General features: G+C 35.7%; 1 protein-coding gene across 13 annotated transcripts in view; it reads right to left on the bottom strand.

Moving 5' to 3' along the window:
- The window catches only part of GPHN (gephyrin), a 751,804-nt gene that overhangs the window by 5,545 nt on the left and 723,306 nt on the right, over positions 1–22,953 (bottom strand). For 12 of the 13 annotated variants that reach the window (XM_031952740.1, XM_031952743.1, XM_031952746.1 and 9 more), the window contains 4 exons: positions 20,734–20,807; positions 14,910–14,974; positions 11,318–11,421; positions 843–939 (listed from right to left, as the gene is read on the bottom strand). In XM_031952740.1, the coding sequence (XP_031808600.1) occupies positions 843–939; positions 11,318–11,421; positions 14,910–14,974; positions 20,734–20,807 (340 nt within the window). Of the gene's footprint in view, positions 1–842; positions 940–11,317; positions 11,422–14,909; positions 14,975–20,733; positions 20,808–22,953 lie in introns of those variants that run through there. The other variant, XM_031952754.1, reaches the window with a different exon arrangement.

Genomic DNA, 22,953 nt, shown 5'->3' with positions numbered 1-22,953 from the left:
AATTTATAAAAATAATTTCAGACTCTGAGTTTGTATTATAATAAGATAATTTCTTCCCTGACATATATAGTCTTTGCACCTAGATTAGAGATAGAGTTAGAAGAATAGAGATAGCTAAGAATTTTGGAATCAAGAAACTGAAATGGAGGAAGCAAATGGAGGAAACAGAAAATTGCCACATGGATTTAGAAATCAGAAGTGGCTTTAGTTATATGACATGTATGTTTCCATTTCCAGTCTTTATAGTTGCTTTAAGATTTTTTTCAGATTTTGTAAATGCATTTGTATTTATAAAAACAATTGAGGATGTATTTAATTGATCAATTTTTTATTTAAGCAGAAAAAGTAGCTATAGTAGAGCTGTCCAGAGGAACAGGAAATAATCCTATCACGCATCTTCATAGGACCTTGAAATATTACTCCTTAGCATCAACATTTTAGAATGGAGTCCTTAGAACAGAATGACTGGAGGAGACACTCATTTTAACATGATGGGATAGACTGAAGTTGCTCTAGACCCATATCATCCACCTAGGTCTTCTCCACTATGGGCCCTACCTCTTTCTCCTTAGTTCATAAAAAGTGTTCTGCTATTCTACTTTCACAATTCAAGTCATTATCTGTAAATCCTAGGTAAATAAAATAAAAAAAAATCCATGTTTTAATTTTTTACTTTTGCCTGTTATAATGCAGAATGTCCAAATCTACAAAAATAAGTTAACTTACTTGAATTTTCAAAAGGAAAATTTCCAATAATCTGAAGTCAAGTCAGTATAAAGTGGTAAGTAATCATGCACATAGAACAGGTATATAAAGCCTTCTTGAACACAGATATGACTAACCTGTACTCTGAGCCCAAGGCAGCGGTTCTTGGTGATGCCAAGTCAGTATACACCTATGGTATTCTGGGCGAGGATCCAATTTCACATCACATGATAACTGTAGAAACAAAGGGTAAAGGAAAAAAACTGGTTATTTTCCTCTCATTGATTGTGACTGGTTCAAACCAGATTACCAGATGCTATTTTCTTATGATGTGGCAGACAGGACCAATACTAAAGGTCCAGTGCACCTTCCACTATCACTATTCCTACTAATGGCAGGTGAAGATCGGGCTTTAGGGTATGAAAGAAGGTCAAGAAGTCTTTATGCCTAATGGGAGAGAAAGACTTCCTGAATGACAGTGATTGTCTTAACATACAGCAGAAATAAGTTAGAATCAAAGCCGTTTGTAAAGTAGCATATAAATAAATTCTTTTCAAGAATTTAAATGTATATGAACAGGAGAACAAACAAACCCCAGCATATAGACATAGTACATTTTCTCTTTAGTTTCTCATTGGTACTTCGACACCAAAAAATATATCTATGTCTATCTATCCAAACATATATTTAAATATTGATATGGATATCAATATATACACATGCATATAAAGATTCATTATTATAGATGGTGAAGATAATTTTTCTTAAAAGTAATAACAATCTGGATTAACCAGAATAATATAAAAGAATTCTTCTGGATGACTTCTTTTCATGGAATGAAAAAGGACAAAGAAATCCTTTGGTTACCAACATAGCAAAAACAATATACCTATATCATATATCATTGACTGACTAATTAGGCTTTAAGCCAATCAGATTTAAGTTCTACTCCTTTTATGTTTGACTTTTAATTCCTCCTCAGTGATAAATCTGGTAAGCTAAAGAAAGAACAAGTAAAAGAAACAAGATAATTAGTGCCTAAAGAGTATTCTCTAAGTTGAATAATACACAATTATACATCACAGTCATTAAAGGTTTAGTTCAATGACAGAATAAATAAGGTTTGCTCAGGTATGTGGGAACTAATATTTCCCTCAAACTTTCACCTTTTAAGTAGTCTTAAGTATATTACAACCAGAAGAAATCATAATTATATAAAATCTTGAAAAAATGGAAATCTGATTACTTTAGCAACAGATCTAGACTTGTACTCATTTGTACTGTGCCTTTAAAAAGATCATTCCTCCCTATTTTCCCACCAAGTTCTTTATCTCTTTCAGGACATGGATTGAAATTTATTTCCCTCAAGAAGTTTTTTCTGACAAAATCTCATCCATTTGATTACTCCCTTACTCTTTGCTGATCATATTGAAGAAGGGACCCTGAAACTCTGAAAATCCTTAAAGAAGAAAATTTCCTTCAACTCTGTGCCAGTGAGGAAGGACTGACAGTTTCCTGTCACCCTGAAGGACAAACAGTTTTATCTTTGTTATCTGGCTAGGGTCAGCTCAGTCCTGAAACTCACTGAATTCAATTCAGATTCTAGCTCTAGCTGAAACCCAGCTAGGAGACAACTTGGGACTCTACCCACGGGCCCCCTTTAGTTAAATCTCTCATTATAAAAAGAGCCAAACTAAAATCCTCTCTTTGCAAAGGTTCTAAACATGCCATGCTATGCTATGCTTGGCACGCCAAAGGCCTCTGCCCATGGAATACTCTTTCCAGTGCCATCCTCTTTTTACCCTCACCTATTTCCCTAACCAGACTTTAACCTTACTTCTAATTCCTATAATAAACCTCTTTTATCAATCTAGATTTCCAGGTCTGCAAATTCCTTTACAGAGAACCTCTGTGCCATCAGAAGGGAGTCCCCAAAACTCCCTACCCTTGTGCTGAATCCCAAGAGGTTGCAGAGGACTCCATTTGAGTCCCTGAACCCTGAACCTGCCACTAGACCTCATTTTAACTCCCTGACCACCAGAAACCCTAATTTTATTTCAGTTCCCCAAATCAAAACCTCATCAATATGACTTAGGAGACTCAGTTTATACTATTTTTTCATACATATTGATTTAGGGCTTGTCTTGTCTGTCTAATATTATATGAGCCTAATATAATCAAGCTGTTTCATATCATAATCATATTGATATTTCCCTTGATGTAGAGAGCTTTGATTTCTTTTTGTATTCTTTACAATAGTCTGGGAATTAGGAAATGTTTCTGTTACTAGGTCTCCCACATGCTATTTGAACTGGAACAAATTCCTTAAGACTTTATATGCTTCAGTTTCCTAATGTACAAAATGACACTAGGGTAGAAAATCTCTAAGGTGTCCCCTTCAACCTTTGTTTTAAAGCCTGAGTTGACAGTCAAAGAAAACAGTCATCTTCTACTAAGTTAAAAATAAAGACTCAGTCACAATAACAATATCATGACTCTATGGTACTTTTCTCATTAGCCATATAGCATTCAGGAAATCTGAATGTAATTATGAAAGTAAAAATGTATTGTGCCTTTTTTAGGAAAAAATATTTATAAAAAAATGCAAGGGATCAAAAAACAACTTAGCCACTTTCAAAAAATAGGTATCAGTCATCTCCTGCCAGGAAATGTTTATGGGATCATTCTTTTACTTCCAGATAGCTTCACCCAAAGCCAAATGGTAATTGCTTTCTTCACTCTCCAGGTAAGAGTTCAGTTGAATCTGAAAACTAACCAGAAAGATCTCACCCTGATCTTGAATGGGACTAATTGGATGAAGTTTTCTCAATTTGAGACTAAGTCACATGATCCCTATTCCCAGGCCTTGATCCCTATTCTCAGGTCTTGAACCCTGGGTTGCAGGGAGTCTAAAGGTCAGACCCATAGGAAGCAGACAACATTGGTCAAGGATGGTTATGTCTATCCAATGAAAAGGCTCGGGTCTTTTGCTTTTTAAATCCCCGGCAAGCCGGAGGCTGGTCAGGTTCCATGAGCACATGGTGGGAGGCTCCCAGGTGTGTATCTGGGTCTCTCCCTGCAGAGATTAAACAAATGTTTTCTCTTTGTACCTGAAGATATCTCTATTAGTTAATTTGGGAAAGGGGGTCTAGCACCTGTCCCACATAGTCTCATGGACAGGGATTTGTTCTAAGTCTATACCCAGACTGGCTCCTGAGACTTTGGGGCTGAGAAGATAAGGATACTCTAAAATGCTGTCTGCCAGCTGCCATGCTGAAACTAACCTACATCACCCCATTAACAAACTATTATTAAGTGCCAAACACAGTTCCAGGAAAAACAACGACAAAAGGAAAGCATCTCTTTAAGGAGCTTAATTGCTCAAGGGGAAGAGAGCATATACACAAATAAGCAAATATAAAATCAGTCCCCTGCATCTGGGAAGATAGCGGAATAGGTTGGTAAATTTCAAGCTTTCCAGATTTCCCTCACAAACAGAACAAATTTGCTCCTCAGGCAAACATAGATTGGTGAAAAATCAAGAAGACTTGGGGGAGAACAGGGGGCCTCCAGATTCAACCCAGAGCTGAAGAAAGATCACAGACTGGAGATTAACCCATTTGAAATGCGAACATCTCCAAGCTAGCTCCTGAGAAACATCAAATGGGGATCCTTGGGGCTACTTGGCTGTGGCTGGAGCCTCAACAGGAACCACAGAGACTTTCACCTCATGGACTGTTTTTGGAGTTGTTTGAGTCCAGGAAGACTAGATGAACCCTGGCTGATTGGGGAACGCCAGGTCCTGGGAGAGAAGGAACTAGCACCCAATGAGTGCAGAGACAGTAGGATAGGGGCACTGCTGGCTGTGGACACTTGCAGGAGGGTGGAGTTCTTGGTTTGGATTCCAGGTCAGGGAGGAGAGCTGAAGGGAAGCTTGAGGTACCATCTCCCCAATCCACAATTATGGGTGCTTACACTAATACCTCAAAAGAATCAACAAAGAAGAAAGAACTCCTTCATTGAAATATATTATGAGAACAGGGAAGACTGGGGTTAACCTTCAGAGAACACTTTAGTAAAAAAAAGCTTCTACCCAAAGAGTATCATGAAAGAAAATTTATAGAAGAACTCAAGAATTTAAAAATCAAATGAGAGACATTAAGGAAAAACTAAAACTAATAATAATAATAATATTATCTATCCAAGCAAAACATGAAGATAATAGAAAAAAAAAGTTGATCAACTGGAAAAGAAGGTACAGAGTCTCAAAGATGAAAATAATTCTTTGAAAATTAGGATTGGGCAAGGGGAAGCCAGTGAAGCAAGGAGACCAAAAAATAACAAAACAGATTATAAAAAATGAAAAAACAGAACAGAATATGAAACATCTTGGAAGAAAAATGACAGGTTTGGGAAACAGATCAAGAAGAGAAAATATAAGAATAATTGGACTGCCAGAAAGTTGTGAGCAAAAAGAGAACCTTGACACAATAATGCAGGAAATAATCCAAGAAAACTGTCCTGGAGGATATTCCTGTCTACCATCTCTCCTATAACTTCTCTCCCTAAAAGAACAAAAACAAAACAAAATACACACATTAAACAGAGTTATAAGCTTTCCTTGCCTTATCTTTGGGGCAGGTCTGTTTATCTGGTAGTATACTTAAGCAGGAGATAATTCTAGTGGTATCTCTTTTTCCAATAATTTACAAAAATATAACCACAAGTTAAACAGATCAGCTGATGGGCTGTAATAGTATTTGTTATTGTTCATAAACCTCACAGCTTAAAGCCCTTGAAAAAAATCTTATTTTTTAATTTTTGCATTAGAATACAATTTATAAAATTGGCTTCTGATTTCTGTTTGTAGATAAATATAGCGATATAGTGACAGATATAATGATATAATGACAGTATTATCAACATGAAAACTAGCTAATTTAAAATTATAAATTCCCTGGTGGTTCCTAGTTTGATTTTCTTAAGAGACATGAGGTTTGAACTAACTTTCATTATCTTATTTGGTTATTGGCAGAGTTAATTTAAGTTTGTTAAGGCCAATTTTGTTGGAAATTTCTACAAGTAAACTGAACTGGAAAAGAACTGAGAACACACCAGAGCCACAGAACAAGTGCCATCTATCTTTCCCTTTTTCCTCTCACATTGTTTCTCTTCATAAGTTCCATAGTTACAGACCCTTGATGAAGTGTTGGATGGACATGTTTGTCCATGATTATCTTTGGTCTAAAAATCATTTAGTCCAACTCCCTCATTGTAGAGGGAACAGTAGCTTTCCCAAGGTTGCACAAGTAGTGTGTGGCAAAACCAAGTAACCTTAGGAGCTCAGGTTCCATATTTGAATTCTTTCAGCAGGCTACAATGAAAAACATACTGGCTCTGTAGTTAGAGGAGGAAGAGTAAGGGTGGGTGTTAAATCCTGAACATCATTATACCTGTGTGACTTTGGGCAAATCATGTGACCTTTTCAGGTCTCAGTTTCCCCCTGGGCCTCTAAATTCCCTTCCAGCTCTAAATCTGTGATTCTTTCCACTGTCTCATGCTGTTTAACTATTTGTTTTTAATCTGCTGTGAGTTGGGGAGTGTTTTCTCTGGAAGTTAGCAAATGATAGAAAGATAAAGGGTATTAATACAACTAATTTTGAAATAGGAAATTATTGGTAAATATTTGATTTGCATACTTGTTTTACATACCTATATATCAGGAGTCACATGAAAATCTCTTGGGCAAAAAGGAGTCATGAGTGGAAAAAATTTAAGGAACCCTGATCTGGATAACTTTACATAGTGTGAAATTAATCCAGATTTCCATTTTGAAACCACTGTACTACAGTAGTTCACTTGTCTTTGGAATAAGAAAAACTGTATCTGAATTCTGGATTTGGCTCTGTGTGACTGGCAAGGCCATTTCTATGTTCTGGATCTCTCAAAGTGTGAACTGAAAATGATGGGATGGCCTAGATGATTTCAAAGGTCCTTTCTAATTTCAAATAGAATGATCATTCTATTATCCACATTGGGAATAAAAGCCTGCTCAAGTCTGCAACAATGATCACACTGATATTACTGGTCTTTCACAGAAGCTCTTGTGAAGTATCTGCCTCAAACTTATGAGGAAACTTTGAAACAGTTTCACATACTGGCCATTCTATTTTATTCTTCAGGAACATTCCATTTTTCAAATATACCTCAGCATTCCTTTATGCTGCCTGATAGGATGGCAACGTCTGCCTTTCAAAATTTGTCCCTTAAAAAATAAATCTAAATTGCCTTTAATAGAACTATTTGGCAAAGTATTGCCTTGTAACTAATAGGATCTTAGTAAAGGCTGAGCTTATCATATAAGATTTTATAATTATGAGTTTGTATGTAAGTTCAAGTTCAGATTGTATATGTTTCATGTTTGTATCAGTCACAAAGTATTTGTTGTGTGTTTACAGTGTACAGAGCTCTGTGTATTCTGGAAGAATAATAAGGAAAGAGATTCTCGTAGGGAGTGGCAATCCTGATTCCTTTCTGCTTGAAAACTTACCTTTCCAGGATTGCTATACACAGCTTTACTTCATGGATTGCCAGCTACACACCTTGCACAGGCAGACCCTGAGGAGAACACACTCCCTCCTCACCTTTGCCTCACAAAAGCCCTAGTTTCCTTCAAAGCTCAGCTGAAGCATCAACTTCTCCCAGAGGCCTTTTCTGTTTTCTTCTTACTTGTTTTCATTCTGTACCCATAGAGCCTGGCCCCCAGCCACAGGGACTACAAAGGTGGTCCCAGAGCTCAGCATTCAGGGCTCACCTCTGATTCTCGGTTATGGGACCTTGCACAAGATGCTGAACCATCCTCTGCTCCTCTGCTCCAAGCAACTCTCCAGGATTAAAATCGCAAAGAGGTTGCTGACAAGCACTGATAGAAGACATACCCTTATCTGGAAATTCTATATTAATAAAATTATCACTGTCCAGTACCTATTCTTACATTGTATTTTGTATAATTAAAAAGGTGTAATTCTCTAAAGAATGAATGTAAGATCCTTGGAGAAGGAGGAAAATGCTTCTTCAGTTCTAACCATGATCAATCAGAGAAACAAACAGGCAAAAGGAAGGCTCCATGTGGGCATCCTGTAAAACACTGCAGCACCAAATGGCTGATCTTCCAATGAAACCTGGTCCAGCCTATGAAAACAACGTGCAGCTTCAAAGGCCTCTGGGGCTGAGGTGGAGAGCAGGGCCTTCGCACGGAGGCGTCAGGGAGGGCCAGAATCGGCAGAGTAAGACCAGACCTCAAATTAAGGCTGGCATTCCTTTGCCGTTTGTCAATGACTGGCCTCCCTGATCACTTAGAAAGGTGAGATTGTAAAATTTACACTTTTAAAAGCAAAATGAAATGACTGGATACTGAGGATGTGATTGTGTGCCAGTGAAAAGACTGGGGTGATTGCAGTGGTTAAAAATGCTTGTTAAACTAAGTTAGGGATGGTGTTTAAGATGTAAATGTCCAAGTTGATGAGGCTTGCTGGCAGACAGAGTGATATGGCTCTGTGGGAGACAGGAATTTGATGGATTCTTGGACCAAGTTTTGCATTCCCATTAACTGACAGGAAATTGGAAACAATGTATAGAACATCAGTATGATTTAAGGAGCCCATCTAGCCAGTTTTGCCTAATGGAATGTAGCTACAAATGTCAATCTCAAAAAAAGAGAAATTGTAGGTATTGATGTAAGTAAAGCACAAAAGGATTCCTGAAGCTTTGCTTGTGCCAGAAAATTCTGATTAGTATTCTCTTGTCAGTAACAGAATTTTTCTTGTTTCCTAAATTTAATATGATGTTTAAATAGTGAATAAGTTGCTTAGTTAATATGCTCTAGTTGGTCAGAGTATTTTTCTGCTTTTTGTTGAATTTTATTTGTTTATTTTTAGTTATTGATCTCAAACTAAGGGGGGAAAAGGCTATATAGTTAACAAAAAAAACAAAACAAAACAAAAAAAAAAGTCTAAATGACTACCCTGAACTCCTTGTTGGACTTTCACTCCATATGTGGAAATGTATTGACATGGTAAAAGTTAAGTATCTGACTTAAAGAAGAAAAAGCCCTTTTCCACAAACTATCATTCTCTTCATTTTTCAGTTTTATACTATTTCTTTTTTATGTATAATTTTCTTTTTTTTTTAATTAAAGCTTTTTAATTTTCAAAAGATATGCACAGATAATTTTTCAACATTAATCCTTGTAAAACCTTGTGTTCCAATTTTCCCCCTTCTCCCTCCCATCCCCTCTCCTAGAAAGCAAGTAATCCAATATATGTTAAACATGGTAAAAATATATGTTAAATCCAATATATGCATACATATTTATACCTTGCTGCATAAAAAGAATCAAGTCAAAAAGGGGAAAAAATGACAAAGAAAATAAAATGCAAGCAAACAACAAAAAGAGTGAGAATGCTATGTTGTGGTCCATCGTCAGTTCTCACAGTCCTCCCTCTGGGCGAAGATGGCTTTCTTCATCACAAGATCATTGGAACTAGTCTGAATCATCTCATTGTTGAAAAGAGCCACTTAGCAGCCCTTTTTGTAGTGGCTAAAAACTGGAAACTGAATGGATGTCCATCAGTTGGAGAATGGCTGAATAAATTGTGGTATATGAATATTATGGAATATTACTGTTCTGTAAGAAATGACCAACAGGATGATTTCAGAAAGGCCTGGAGAGACTTACACGAACTGATGCTGAGTGAAATGAGCAGGACCAGGAGATCATTATATACTTCAACAACAATACTATATGATGACCAGTTCTGATGGACCAGGCCATCCTCAGCAACGAGATCAACCAAATCATTTCTAATGGAGCATTAATGAACTGAACTAGCTATGCCCAGAAAAAGAACTCTGGGAGATGACTAAAAACCATTACATTGAATTCCCAATCCCTATATTTATGCACACCTGCATTTTTGATTTCCTTCACAAGCTAATTGTACAATATTTCAGAGTCTGATTCTTTTTGTACAGCAAAATAACGTTTTGGTCATGTATACTTATTGTGTATCTAATTTATATTTTAATATATTTAACATCTACTGGTCATCCTGCCATCTAGGGGAGGGGGTGGGAGGGTAAGAGGTGAAAAATTGGAACAAGAGGTTTGGCAATTGTTAATGTTGTAAAGTTACCCATGCATATATCCTGTAAATAAAAGGCTATTAAATAAAAAAAAAAAGAAAAAAAAAAAGAAAAGAGCCACTTAGACTATTTCTAAAGCCTAAAATTCTTAAATTTTGCAATGTTAGTCCTAGATAAAATGTTTTAAAGAACACCAAGCAGTTCTTTCTTTTCCTTCACATTATATAAAGTTCAGATGATAATAAAATATTTGGCTATACTGGAGGTAGACATGGGAAAATTTTTTGACTTTATCATCACCAAGAAAAAAGTAGCAGAAAGAATGTCAATAATTTCAGTATTATATGACTACTTCCCCCTCTATGTAACATATTTTTGAGCACAATCTATACATGTATCAAGGTCATCATTGTTATGAGAGGGGAAAAGGCAAACTTTTCTGTGAATACGATTCCATAGCAGAGATGTCAAACATACTCCCAAATGCAGCCAAATCAGATTAAATTGTAATTTGAAAATATTTAAGAAAAGTAAAAATGCAATAGAATATAGATACAATTAATATGTGCATTAAGGAAGGATTTCTTCAGCATAAGTTGGATAACCACTGTTCAGGAATATTTTAGAGAGCACTCCTTCTTAAGGCATGGGTTGGATTCGGTACCCTTTAAGTTTCTTTCCAAATTCAACATTCTGTTGCCATATCTGTCTTTGGTCTTATAGTTTGTCCATTTAAAAAAAGATTTTTGTTACAGAGTAAGAAAAATGTAGGAACATAATCAAATTTTGTTTGCATTCTTTTGGTGGATGAAGGAAAGGAAAAATTAAACTTATTCCAAATAACTTTAGTGTTATTTTCCTATATTAGTATCATTCTTTAAAATCCTTTACAGGCATCTTTCCTTATTTGTCATCAGTCTTTTTCTTATATATTTTTTCTTATCTGTTGAGTGATAGTTCATTGACAGCAGGGACTTACTTATCTCTGTATCCTCAGTATCTTGCAGAATGCCTTAACCATAACAGAATCACTGAGATAAGTCTAGGGTAAGTGGGAGGGCACATATCTATGTAAATATAGCTACAATACTAGGCTTTTATACCAAGGGAAAAAGTTTGATTCAAATGCTTTGTCAGTTTGTGTTCAGGATAGTGCCTACCATGCCCTGGACTTTTTCTTGGCAGTGTAATTGCTCCCTTAACATCCATTCTTAATTTTTAGTTTTTAGAGGTTCTTTGTTGGCTTTCAGTTATATGACAATTATTCTCTCCTGGAGACAAGGATGACTTCAGAAGAGAATGTGGAAGGAGAGCAGAAGAGACTGACTTTTTCCAAATTTACATTTTCCTCCCTTGTTTGTAAAAACTTAACACTCCAAGTAGTTTTAGACAGCTGAAAAAAAATGGATCTTTAGAGTTTAGGGGTTTTTTGTCTGTCTGTTTGTTTGCTATAACTAGAAAATATTACCCTGGCTTTGATAATTGTTGGTCGAGGATCCAGGATTCCCTGCATCTTCCTTAGTGCTGGGACAACAAAGAGATTGCAGGTGACCACAGCGGACACAGGATTTCCTGAAAAATAAAACCAATTAGTCATAGTATAAACAAAGAAATGTTTCCCAATTAATGTCCTTACTATTAGATTTTCAATTTTTTTTTTGGTTTACAAAACCTCCTCCTGGAGCTATTTTGAGGTAAGAGCTTTGAAAACTCTAAAGTGCTGAAGTTTAACTGGAGTGACCTAAAATTGACTGATCTCTAGCCATTCCTACATCAGAAGCACCTCAAATTGAAAAAAGGATCCTAATATAAAAGTGATTATATAAAATGGTAGACATTATATAGCAACTCCAGTTGTTCTGAATGCTCATACAATTTCTTCAATACTTTACTGTCATGACGTCACTCATGAAAAAATTCCTTCATGGGTACAGACTGTACCTTTTTCTATCTTTTCCATGGTGGGTCCACCCTAACATGGTGTTTCCTTTGAGTCTTTATATATTTTGTAGGTACCAGTCAATGATTCAATTTATCTTTCTGTTAGCTCTCAATCTTAACCACAAGATCAGTCTATGACATTTTTTAATCGTGCATTTCCTTTTTTTTTTTTTTTTTTGCTAAGACAATTGGGGTTAAGTGACTTGTCCAGGGTCACACAGCTAGGAAAGTGTTACATGTCTGAGGCCAAATTGGAACTCAGGACTGGTGCTCTATCCACTGTATCACCTATCACGTGATCACATGTATCACTCCCATGCATTTCCTTGATTACATATCCTTTATACTACAGACAAATAAGGGAGTCTATAATACTATCAAATTCTTTTAAAATTAGAAAGAGGAACTGAGGAAAGAAAATGTAATTATTTAAGAAGAATTTCCTCTCAGAAGGAAACCAGTATAGTACAGTGGACTGAAAGTCAAAAGAATATCTTTCGAGTCTTTTCTTTGTTTTTAACTAACTATGTGACCATGGTTAAATTACTTGACCTCTCTGTGACTCAGTTTCTAAATAGTTTGGACTAGATAGTTTCTAAGGTTCCTTCAAGCTCAAAAATAATTTGATTCTATGATTCTGATATTTTCCCATACCTTAACACAACTAGTTATAATGGTAGGAGTAAGATCTGGTTTTTTTTTTTTTTTTTTAAGTTTTTCTTCATAAGGCTCTTTAAAGAAAAGAAACTGGAAACCTTTAAGGCTCTACAACTGATTGCTGGACATTTTCCCACTATCTGCCCAGACCTAAAATTCAGTTCAACAAACATTAATTAAGTGCTTACAGTGAGTTACAGCACTGTATTGAACACCTGAGATATACAAATGGAAAACAAACTAAACCCTGCCCCAAGGAATTTACAGTCTATTGGTGAGATCCCAGAAGTGTTACATAATATAGAATGTGATGGAAACAAAGAAGAAATCTAACTAGGGTACTTTGCAAAAATTTGAGAAGAAAGAGAAAAGCTTTTTAGGGTGGGAAGAGATTGAGAAGACTAGAATGTTAGTAGAGCCTTAAAGAAAGAATTTTAAGTTAGAGATAAAGAGTACACACATGGTACATATAGTGCATAAATGGATGCAAGTATAAAATGGGAAGTCAAGATTGAGAAGTAGTTAATAGCTCAGTCTGGTTGAACTCAGAATGCATGTGAAAAATAGAAAGGCTGGATGGAGATAAATTTTGGATAGTTTAAAATGACAGGCTAAGGATTTTATACTTTATCTTAAAGGCATCTGGAAGGCGTGTGTGGTTTCTGACAAGGCTTGTGCATTAGGAAGATTATTCTGTCAAATGTGTGAAGGATGGATTAAAGAAGGGGAGGGACTAGAGACAGAGAAGTTAATATATCCCAAACTGAGCTGATTATTCTTTTGTCCTCCAGCCAACCTAGCTTTCTACTGCTTGGCCTGAATGTTGGAGGGAAATAGTGGTTCCAAGTGGTAAAGGTGAAGAGAAAAGATGATTCTGGATACTGAACAAATAGAATATCATGTACAGAGTTAGTTGGATAGGACAAGGAGTAATTAGTCTGGAAAGATAGGCTGAAGATAGATTGTGAAGTGCTTTCAAATGTCTACCAAAGGAGCTTGCAATTTATCTTGAAGGCAATGGGAAGCCAATGAAGCTTCGTGAGCAGGGGAGTAACATACTTAGACCTGTCCTTTAGGAATATCAATTTGGTATTTGTATGATGGATCATTTAGAGAGGGCAAAACAGAGGCCAGTTAGGCATTTATTATAACTGTCCCAGAAAGAGGTGATGAAGGGTTGAGAAATGAATATAGTGTGATTAGAGAGAAGAGGATAGATGTAAGAGCCGTTAAGGAGGTGGGTATCCAAACATTTTGGAGAGTCATCTGGCGTCATACCCAAAAGATCATAAAATTGCCAGTACTAGGTCTGTATATCCCAAAGAAATCAACCATGAAGGAAAAGGACCCACATGTACAAAAATGTTTGTAGCTATACTTTTCCTTTTATCCTGAAATAGAAGAGTGAAACTTCTTGAAAAACCCAGAAAACCTTTAATCAACAGAGAGTCTATCTCCATTTTAAAATGAATTGTTTAAAAAAAATCATAAAGACTGATAAAGATTCTGTTTGGCAATGAGGAAAACAGATATAAAGCTAGCTAGCTTTGGAGGATAGTGCCCTTGCTTTCTTCAAAATTTCAGATGCGAGGTACTGCTGCCCTCTTTTGGTTCATTAGGGATGAGCAGAGAACATTTCAAACTGTAGTAACAGTTTGAATTCCTTGTTGTGTATTTTGGGGGAGACAATTTCCAAGTTACTGCCAACAGCCCCTCAGTTAATGTATCTTTGGTTATATGGTTAACTATGAGACTGTAAATCAATTAAATATGATAAATGTATTATCTGTGAGACATTCTGGGATGGGCATGTGGGTCGCAGAAAGCATTGCTGTGAAAGGAGAAGATTTCGGGTCCTCAGACTAGACTTTCTGATCCCAGCTTTTCTCCACCGTGGTCTTCTAATATCCAGACAAACTGTCCTTCTTTCTTTTCTTCATCTGTGACACTCATCTCCTGCTCTAGTGTTTTACATGCCTAGAAAACATTCCCTCTTCAACTCTTCAGAATCTTAAATTTCTTCACTCCCTCAAGGCTCAGCTTAAGTGATAGCTTCTGGAAACTTTATTGATTCCCCTAGCTCCCTGTGCCTTCCTTCCCCATTCTCAATTTTATCTATAATTTTATATGTACATTTCTTCCTTAGCTAGACTGTAAACTCCTTGAGGGCAGGGACTGTTTCCTTTTTGTCTCTGTATTTGCACAGAATCCATGGATCCAGGGTCTTCAGAGTTGTAGAAGTGGAATAATATTATTCTAGAATCACAGCATTTTAGAACCATAAAGAAACTCAGAGGTCATCTGATTTACTCATAGTCATCATCCACCAGCTCTCTCTGACACTGAAGACTAAGTGGCCAAAAAGAGGTAGCATCTAGAATATGCTCAAAAGATTTAAGTGGGAGATTACAAAACATTTCTGTCCCTTTTTCAGAAAGCCACAGAAATTATATTTTTCTTACCTGGTAGTGCAAAGATTATTTTTCTTACTCCATCAATGTCCAAGGTTGCAAATGTTGTTGGCAGGCTAGAGAGAAATGAAGATGTTTTTATAAATTAGATATAAAATGTATAATTGAAGTAAATTTTGAGATACTTTGGTTATAGCAGTATAACACATATAAATGATCACATATTTGAAATACTTTATTGATCTTTCTTATAGCCCCTTGAAATACTAAAGTATTTAACAAGAATTTAAGGACACTTCTTTTTAATATCTTTCTTAAGCGTCTAAGCTCTTCTTTTTTAGTATGTCATTTCCCTTCCTTTAGTTTGCTTGCCATACAAATGGGTAACTACAAATTCCAAAGTTTATTCTACTCTTTTAATGATTCAATTCTTTACTCTTCTGAGCTCATATATCTTCCAGCTCACTACTCAGTGCTGTAGAGCTTTTTTTTTTCATCTTTTATTAAATTAACAAAAATCTTCAAAAAACTTTTTTCTATTTTTTTAATTTTAAAATTTATTTTATTTTTAATTTTTTTAAGTTAAAAAATTTTAAATTAATTTTTTTTATGCTGGACTCTTTCTTTGTTTGTCTTGAAGGTAAAATTCCATTATAATAATCCTAAACTAATCAGGACACTTAAGGTTTATCTCATAAATTCTTGCCATTTTTTTTCCTTTGTTTTAACTATAAGTGGAAATCTTTCTAAAATTGGTATCATATATATTAAGAGATGATACAACACAACAAGAAAAGAAATGGATTTGATTGGGGTCTGTCTCTGATGAATATCTGCTGGCTGTTTGACTCCTTTGAACTAGCTGTATGATTGTTCTTAAGGTGACTCACTTCAGTATCAATCTGAGCCCCCTTTACCGAAATATCTTGAAATTGAGGATTGTACTCCCCAGGTTAAAGGAAAGTTCCTTGAGAAACATTATGTATTGTATCTTATTTACTGACCTAGCACAATGCTTGGAACACAGCTTTGATGATCTGAAAATGAAATCCCTTTGTAAAATATAAAGCACTATATAACTGTGGGCTCTTACTAAGATATATTATATGTCTTCCTGATTTCTTACTCACATAATACTGAAGATCATTTTACTTTTTTTTTTTTTTTTAAAGAATGTGTCAAAATGGGTTATTGGTTTCCAATTTGATGGCTCAAGATTATTATTATGAACATCAGTTATTCTACTTTTCAATAATATTGGGAGGTCATCATAGGTCACTGCAGTGATCTCTACTCTAAATGACCTCAGATCCCTGTGCTTTCTGAGTTACAGTTTTGCTACCTCTTTTCTTGAAGTTTGGATATCTATTGACACTTTTCACTACAGTCTGGGGCCTGTCTTTGGCTGCTTCTAATCTGCTACAGGCTTGAGAAAGAGATATCCAAACTTGTTAGAACCAGTACGTTAAGAAGAGGAAATAGTGTAAAGAATCTTGTACAGAAATAATCTTGCATAAAGGGCCTGAGAATAGGCTTCTGTCTACATTACATTCATTCCAAAATGAAACAATATAATTGCCTGTGGTGGGTGGAAAGAACTTTCCCAAAAATTTTAATGCTGCTTTTAGTCTTGCTATCAAGTAGCAATTGTGCTTAAATTCTTCTTAATTCTCTCCACATTCCAAAGTCTTTAAGGAGGCCACCTAAATTCCCAAGCTGATCACCAAAACAAAACATCATCCACAAAGATCCAGGAACTGGATGGAGCTGATCTGGGACAAATACTTCCTTCTCCCTTTTCCTACAGACAAAGGGATCATTTCTTCTCCCTCGCTATTCACTTTGGAGAGTCTGGGTTTCAGCTTTGTGTCATTTATGAATCTGAAGGCTAAAAATGGGTTGCAACCAATTCACTTTAACAAAATCCATTTAACACAAAAAAATGTCATTACCAAATAAGTGTCTTATCTTAAAAATGCTGTGGCTAAATGGCAATTATTTTCTGGTTATCTTTAGGAAGCAAGTTCCTTGGTACTTTTCAGCTCATAAGTCTATTCTCTCTAGTAGTCATACTAGGATAAGCATGCATGTAAATGACTGAATTCACAAACTGGGTATTATGACTCCAGAGAAGAAGAATAACTATTTAGGACAGATAAGCCCCAGAAATCCACAAAAACCCTGAATAATGAATAATGGAGAAAGAAGAAGAAGAAGAATACCTAATTTAAGTAGCAGAGAGGTTATGAGAATTTTTAATCTCTAATTCTCCAGTAAAAGTAAGGAAGATGTTTGCATACTTTACATTGGGAAGAGAACATATCAATTCATTTTTGTGGTCAATAAGAAGTGCATTGAGATTCACTTGGAATGTCCTTTGCATAATTAATCAAACTGGCAAAAACTAAAGAAAAGCTTGAATAGCCATGGTAAAATAATTAATATTTATCTAAAACAAATATTCTTCTCAGTAGGAATGAGTGACAGGGTGGGGCCTGGGTAGATAAGACCCTGGACTTGTGTCACAAAGTTCCAAATTATTTAGCTTCAGTTTCTTCATTTGTAAGAAGAGTAAGTTGAACTCAGTAGTTGCTAAGGTCCCTTAAAACTATGATCATCCTATAATTGGTCTGAGTGACAATGTATCAAGATAAAAGGAACCTTGTTCTCAAACGTCCATTATTACTCAACTCAACTGCACTCCAACTTCACTGTAGTCATAATTTGACAAAAAACAAACCTTGATCCCTATAAAAGGAACTTTAGAGAGCTCCTACTGCCAATCTCACGTTCCCAGTAACAATAACAATAAGGTCTCAGTCATAGAGGAGAAACTTGACTTCCATGTCTGGGCTGCCCAAAAATGCAGCAGTAGTTGTTTATAACCAAACATGTGTTTCATTGAAAGAGCACTGAACTTAAGAAGACTTGGTTTTGAGTATGGGCTATGCCATATACTAGCTATGTGATACTCTGGGCAAGTCACTATAAATGATATCATCTGCAAAAGGAAAATAATATTTGTTCTTCAAAATTTATAAGGACTATTGTGAGGATCAAATGAAATAATGTATATAAAGATTTGGAAATTAAAGTGCTAGCTAATGCAAGTTGTAATTATTACAAAGAAAAGGTTGAATTTCTCACATTGTTCCTACAACAACAGAAGGAGAGTGTAGGAGCTGAAATTTAAACTTTTTTTTTTTGGCAAGGCAGTTGGGGTTAGGTGACTTGCCCAGAATCACACAACAGCTGCGGCCACAATTGAACTCAGGTCCTCCTGGCTTCAGGGTCAGTGCTCTATCCATTGCACCACCCAGCTATTCCTAAGAGTTTAAAAGAAATCTTTTATTTTACACAGAAAGAAACGGAAAAGCAAAGTTATTAAGTGACTTAACCAAGATTTTATGGTTCAATTGTGTCCAACCCTTTGTGATTCCATTTGGGGTTTTCTTGGCAAACATACAAACATCGTTTGTCATTTTTTTTTTCCAGTTTGTTTTACACAGATGAGGAAACTGAGACAAACTGGATTAAATGATTTGTCTAGAGTCATACAACTAGGAAGTATCTGAGATCAGACTTGAACTCTGGAAGATGAATCTTCCTAACTCCAGGTCTGGCAGAACCATTATCACCTAGCAGCCCTAGCAAAGCACACAAGTAGCGAGTAACAGATTCAGAATGTGAATTGTGATTGTCTGACTACATAGCCAGAACTCTTTTCACTACATCATGCTGCCCTGTATCAGAACCATAACTAGGCTGAGATAACCAGTATTTTGTACCAAAATGCTAAATTTGGAGTAGGGTAGAAAGAACAGACTCTAGGAACTAGCTAACCAGAAATAGAAAACTACCAGATGGTGGACTAGGATGAGGCTATTTTCATGCTGCTTGCTCCAGGGGCAGTTTTTAGTTTCTAGTATTTTCCTTAACCATATTAATCCTAGTTTTAGCTTTTTTTACATAACTTATTTTCTAGATAAAAACCCCCCCAATAACTTTGAGCAATTTAATAGTTTCAATTGTACATGCTATAAGGATGATTAACCATTTGTTTATTATATTCAAACTATTAAGCCTGCAGAATTCTTGAAACTGAGGGTTTTTAGTGAATAGATGCTTAGAAATATATAGAAACACAAAAAGTACTTGGTGGAGGGTGTGGGAGGATAGGGATAGTGGTGGTAATCCAAGGTTTGTGGTTGATAGATACAATGGTAAATGATGAGAAAATAGGCAAATGTATTAAGTATAAAAATAACAGTGTTGTTTAGTAAATGGTAAAGAGGAAGAAATCATCCCTCAACTTAGCCTAGGTTGCAATGAATAATATTTTAATATTTTTCCATATATTTATTCACTTATGAGAATATCAACACTTTTCAATTCCCTCCTTACTTTGCTCTCACACTTTCAGGGATTTCCCCAAGACAATAGTCATGTTATGCCCATTTAAATGAGATATAAGGTAGTATAAAAGTATATGGAATAGGGTTAAAATCACCCTAATACCTTTTCTCCATAAATTGGGCCCAAGGACTCTTGAATAGGACATTAAGCTTTTAGATAGTGGGGTTGAGGGATGATTTGGAGAATTTTTTTTTTTTTATCTGTTCCTTTCAATAACTTGGGTATGAGACAACTCTTAGGGATTTGTCACTGGTTGTAGACCTTCAGCTACAGTCGGCCCATTAGTCCTTCTGATTGGTTATTTTGGAGGCAGCTGGGTTGTATAGTGACTAGAGAGCAGAGCTTGAAGTCAGGAAGATCTGAACTACAAATCTGACCTCCTGGTCAAGATACTTCACCCTATTTGCTTCAGTTTCCTCATCTGTAAACTGAGCTAGAGAAAAAAAAAAAAAAAAAAAAAACAGCAAACCACTGAGGTATCTTTGCCCAGAAAACCCCAAATGGGGGGAGTGGGGGGGAGGGAGTCTCAAAGAGTCAGATACAATGGAACAACAAAGTGGTTACTGTTTATGGGGAAAAGTCCAAGGCTTAAATAATTACATTAAATATGACATGCAAACTTTATTCTTTCTTTCCTTGGAAGGCATGAAAGGCTGGGTGGGGAAAAAAGGACAAGAAGAAAGAGGAAAATAGGTATGAGAATTGTAAGGGGAGAAAAAGTTCTTCCATAGGATTGACTTTGTAGGAAACGAATCCAACAACTACTGTAGTAATGGAGATGTGAAGTGATGAGAACTTAAATTACCTTGGAGGCTGAGTGAGAAGTGGTCTAGAAAAGTTGCTTTGCTTTATTTTTTAGTGCTATTACTCATTCATAAGGAAGTTCAGAGGCAATATAAACATACTTATCATTTCTTTTTTGAGACAAATTACAAATGTTCCTCTGTAGAGAGAATTAAATATGCCCTTCAAATCTACTTTTTAAAACAAATTCAGTTAATTGAGGGAAGGAGATTTTTAGACTTTTGGCCCCTGATGGTGAAGAGAGATCCCAGAAGGCTAATGGAGAAGCTGCTTCTCTTGGGTGAAACAGTATACTACAAGTATAATGGTTTCTTAATTTAGCAAATTTTTCTTGCTAACTAAGATCTAAACTCAGTTGTTTCTCTGCAGCTGAAGAATGATTTTCCCTAAGTTTTAGTGACTTCAGGTAAAGCCCTAGTTACCCTAAAGCTCTGAGGAAGAAAACCTGCTTGGTTTTATTTGTACATTAATACCAATTTTAGGTAGTAATTATTTTTGTGCTAAATGTTCTGTGAATATCTTAGAAGGAAAGAGACATATTATTAAAGTGTCATATATCATAATTTTCAATTAAAAAGTCTCCAGCAAGTCAAAATTCATATTATATATATGTATATATATATATATATTTTGTGACACAAGAAAAATGTCATACCCTGGTTTCATAAAAACCCTGCCGAAATGGATCTGTGCATGAAGATCAATGTCCAGCACCTGCTTGAGATAGTCCTGCAAATATGAAAAAAATAGCTATAATTTCAAGTTTTATTAAAATAAAAAAGAAAAGAAAGAATGAATGTATTTCATTTATCTTGCTTATAAAAGTTATAATTTAGTGAGGCTATCTTCTTTTAAAAACTTAATTTCTTGGGAACATAAATACTCAAAGAAATTTATATCTGGATAGCTATCCCAAATGTATTCTCTGCAGTACTTCATCTTAATGCCTAAAAACAGCTATGAAATAAAGATATATAACATGATGGATGGCCAACATCCTAAATGAAATATGGACATGAAGTCTAGATTGCCAAACATAAGCTGTTAAACAAAATAGAAAAAAAAAAATTGGGGGGCATGAATTTCATATCTTTTAGGATTGATTTAGGGAAATATTTTACTATGTATACTGTTCAGAAAACCTTATTTATTTATATTGTTTGAACCTAGTCTTATGTAGCTGGAATTATCTAATCCAAAAGCTTACTGTTGGGGTCAGGTTGACCTCTGATGCTCCTGGGAAAGTCAGTTGGCTACAAGGAATGCTTGGATCCTACCTAGATCTTTGGTTCATCCAATGCTTGTGTTCTGTGTTCCCCAAGTCTGCATGTTTATGTTTACTGATATACACCTTGACTGACCTTGCTTGGGAACTTCTTTCTCCATCAAATAGTTTAAATGATATGTGTGGTTCATGTGTTGGTATTCAGAAAAATACATAAAGTAAACCTTCAAGAACCTGGAGGAGGGAGCCTCCTTCTAGCTTTCCTCTTCTATCAAATGAGTAAAGAAATTTCTTTCTAAAACTATTTCACATTTTTGGGTTTGTTCTCATGACTAATAGTGGTCAATAAGTTAAAACATTTTAAAAATAGATGCGAATATGCTCAGACAAAAGTCCAATATTTCAATTAAATGTTTTCAGGAAAAGCAATTCCAGAAACCTGTATTTTTAATCCTATGAGAGAAAGGAGTCTGATAACTTAAATTATTAGAACAAGAATAGGGAAACAGAAATAGGCCTCTGGACGTAGTCTTTCCAAACAGGGAAGATCCCACCTACTGAATTAAGTGGCTGTTGGAGTGGGAAGGGATAAGTTCTTTGAGGGTGACTGCCTTGCAGAATCAAGGCAGTCCACCAAAGCAGTGGGTAAATTCAGGTCATGATGTTCTTCATGCCATAGGCATCATCCATAAGATTTAGTGCTAGAAGAAACCATTTTATACTTGAGGAAATGAGGCTCAGAAAAAGTGATTTGTCTAAAATCACACAGGGAATGAAGGAGGGACAGGATTTGAACTTAGTCCCCCAGCTCCATATTAAGTGCTCTTCCCACTCCATTCTATTATTTCACAGACTTTCATAATGCTAGATTTTATGCTCAGTTCTTGCCATGTCAAATACCAACAGTGAATTATGCTCTTTATTATGCAAATAGCTGCATAAGGAAAATTGTCTATGTTATTACATTGCTATTCATTCATTAATTTTACCCGCACATGCATTTTACAAAATGAGTTGGCCACTTTGAGATAGAAAAAATAATTTTTAACTAATTGAAAAGTCAAGATCACGGTTTCATGGCATGGTGGCGAGTGCAGGCTTAGGAGTGAGTAAGACCTAGGTTCTCTTACAAACAGGTCATGTGATTCCCTCTAATGTTCCAGTCAGAGGTATCAAACACATGCCATGAGGACTGCTATCTACAACACTCCAGAGTGCTGCCAGATTAAATCGTAATAATGCCAGATTAAAATGTAATAAAACAGATAATATTAATTTAATTTGTACCCAGGAGGTACCTTATGTATGGTTTAGTGGATCATTTCCATTTGAGTTAGATAGCAAAATGTCAATCTGCTTTGTTGAAGGGAATCTTCTTTCCTGGGAGTTCCTTGTTGCAATGAAATGAAAGATCCATTCCCCATTTCTAACTTGTGGTTAATAATTATCTAGCACATTAAGGTTTTCAAAGCATTTTACATATATGCAATGGTGGCGGATGACTGAATCCTACTCTACTTAACTGAGAAGGAATCAGCTTGGAAGGCCTTGGCTGGAGTCTCCATTGGTGACTCATTCAATAGGTAAGAACACAAGTAGCAGAATTAATCAGAAATGTGAGCAAGGCTTGGACATCAATCAATCAAAAAG

This window comes from Sarcophilus harrisii, chromosome 2 (assembly GCF_902635505.1).
Source record: "Sarcophilus harrisii chromosome 2, mSarHar1.11, whole genome shotgun sequence".
Classification (NCBI taxonomy): domain Eukaryota; kingdom Metazoa; phylum Chordata; class Mammalia; order Dasyuromorphia; family Dasyuridae; genus Sarcophilus; species Sarcophilus harrisii.
Note: the sequence above shows the minus strand (reverse complement) of the source record. Positions and strands in the feature narration are given on the sequence as shown.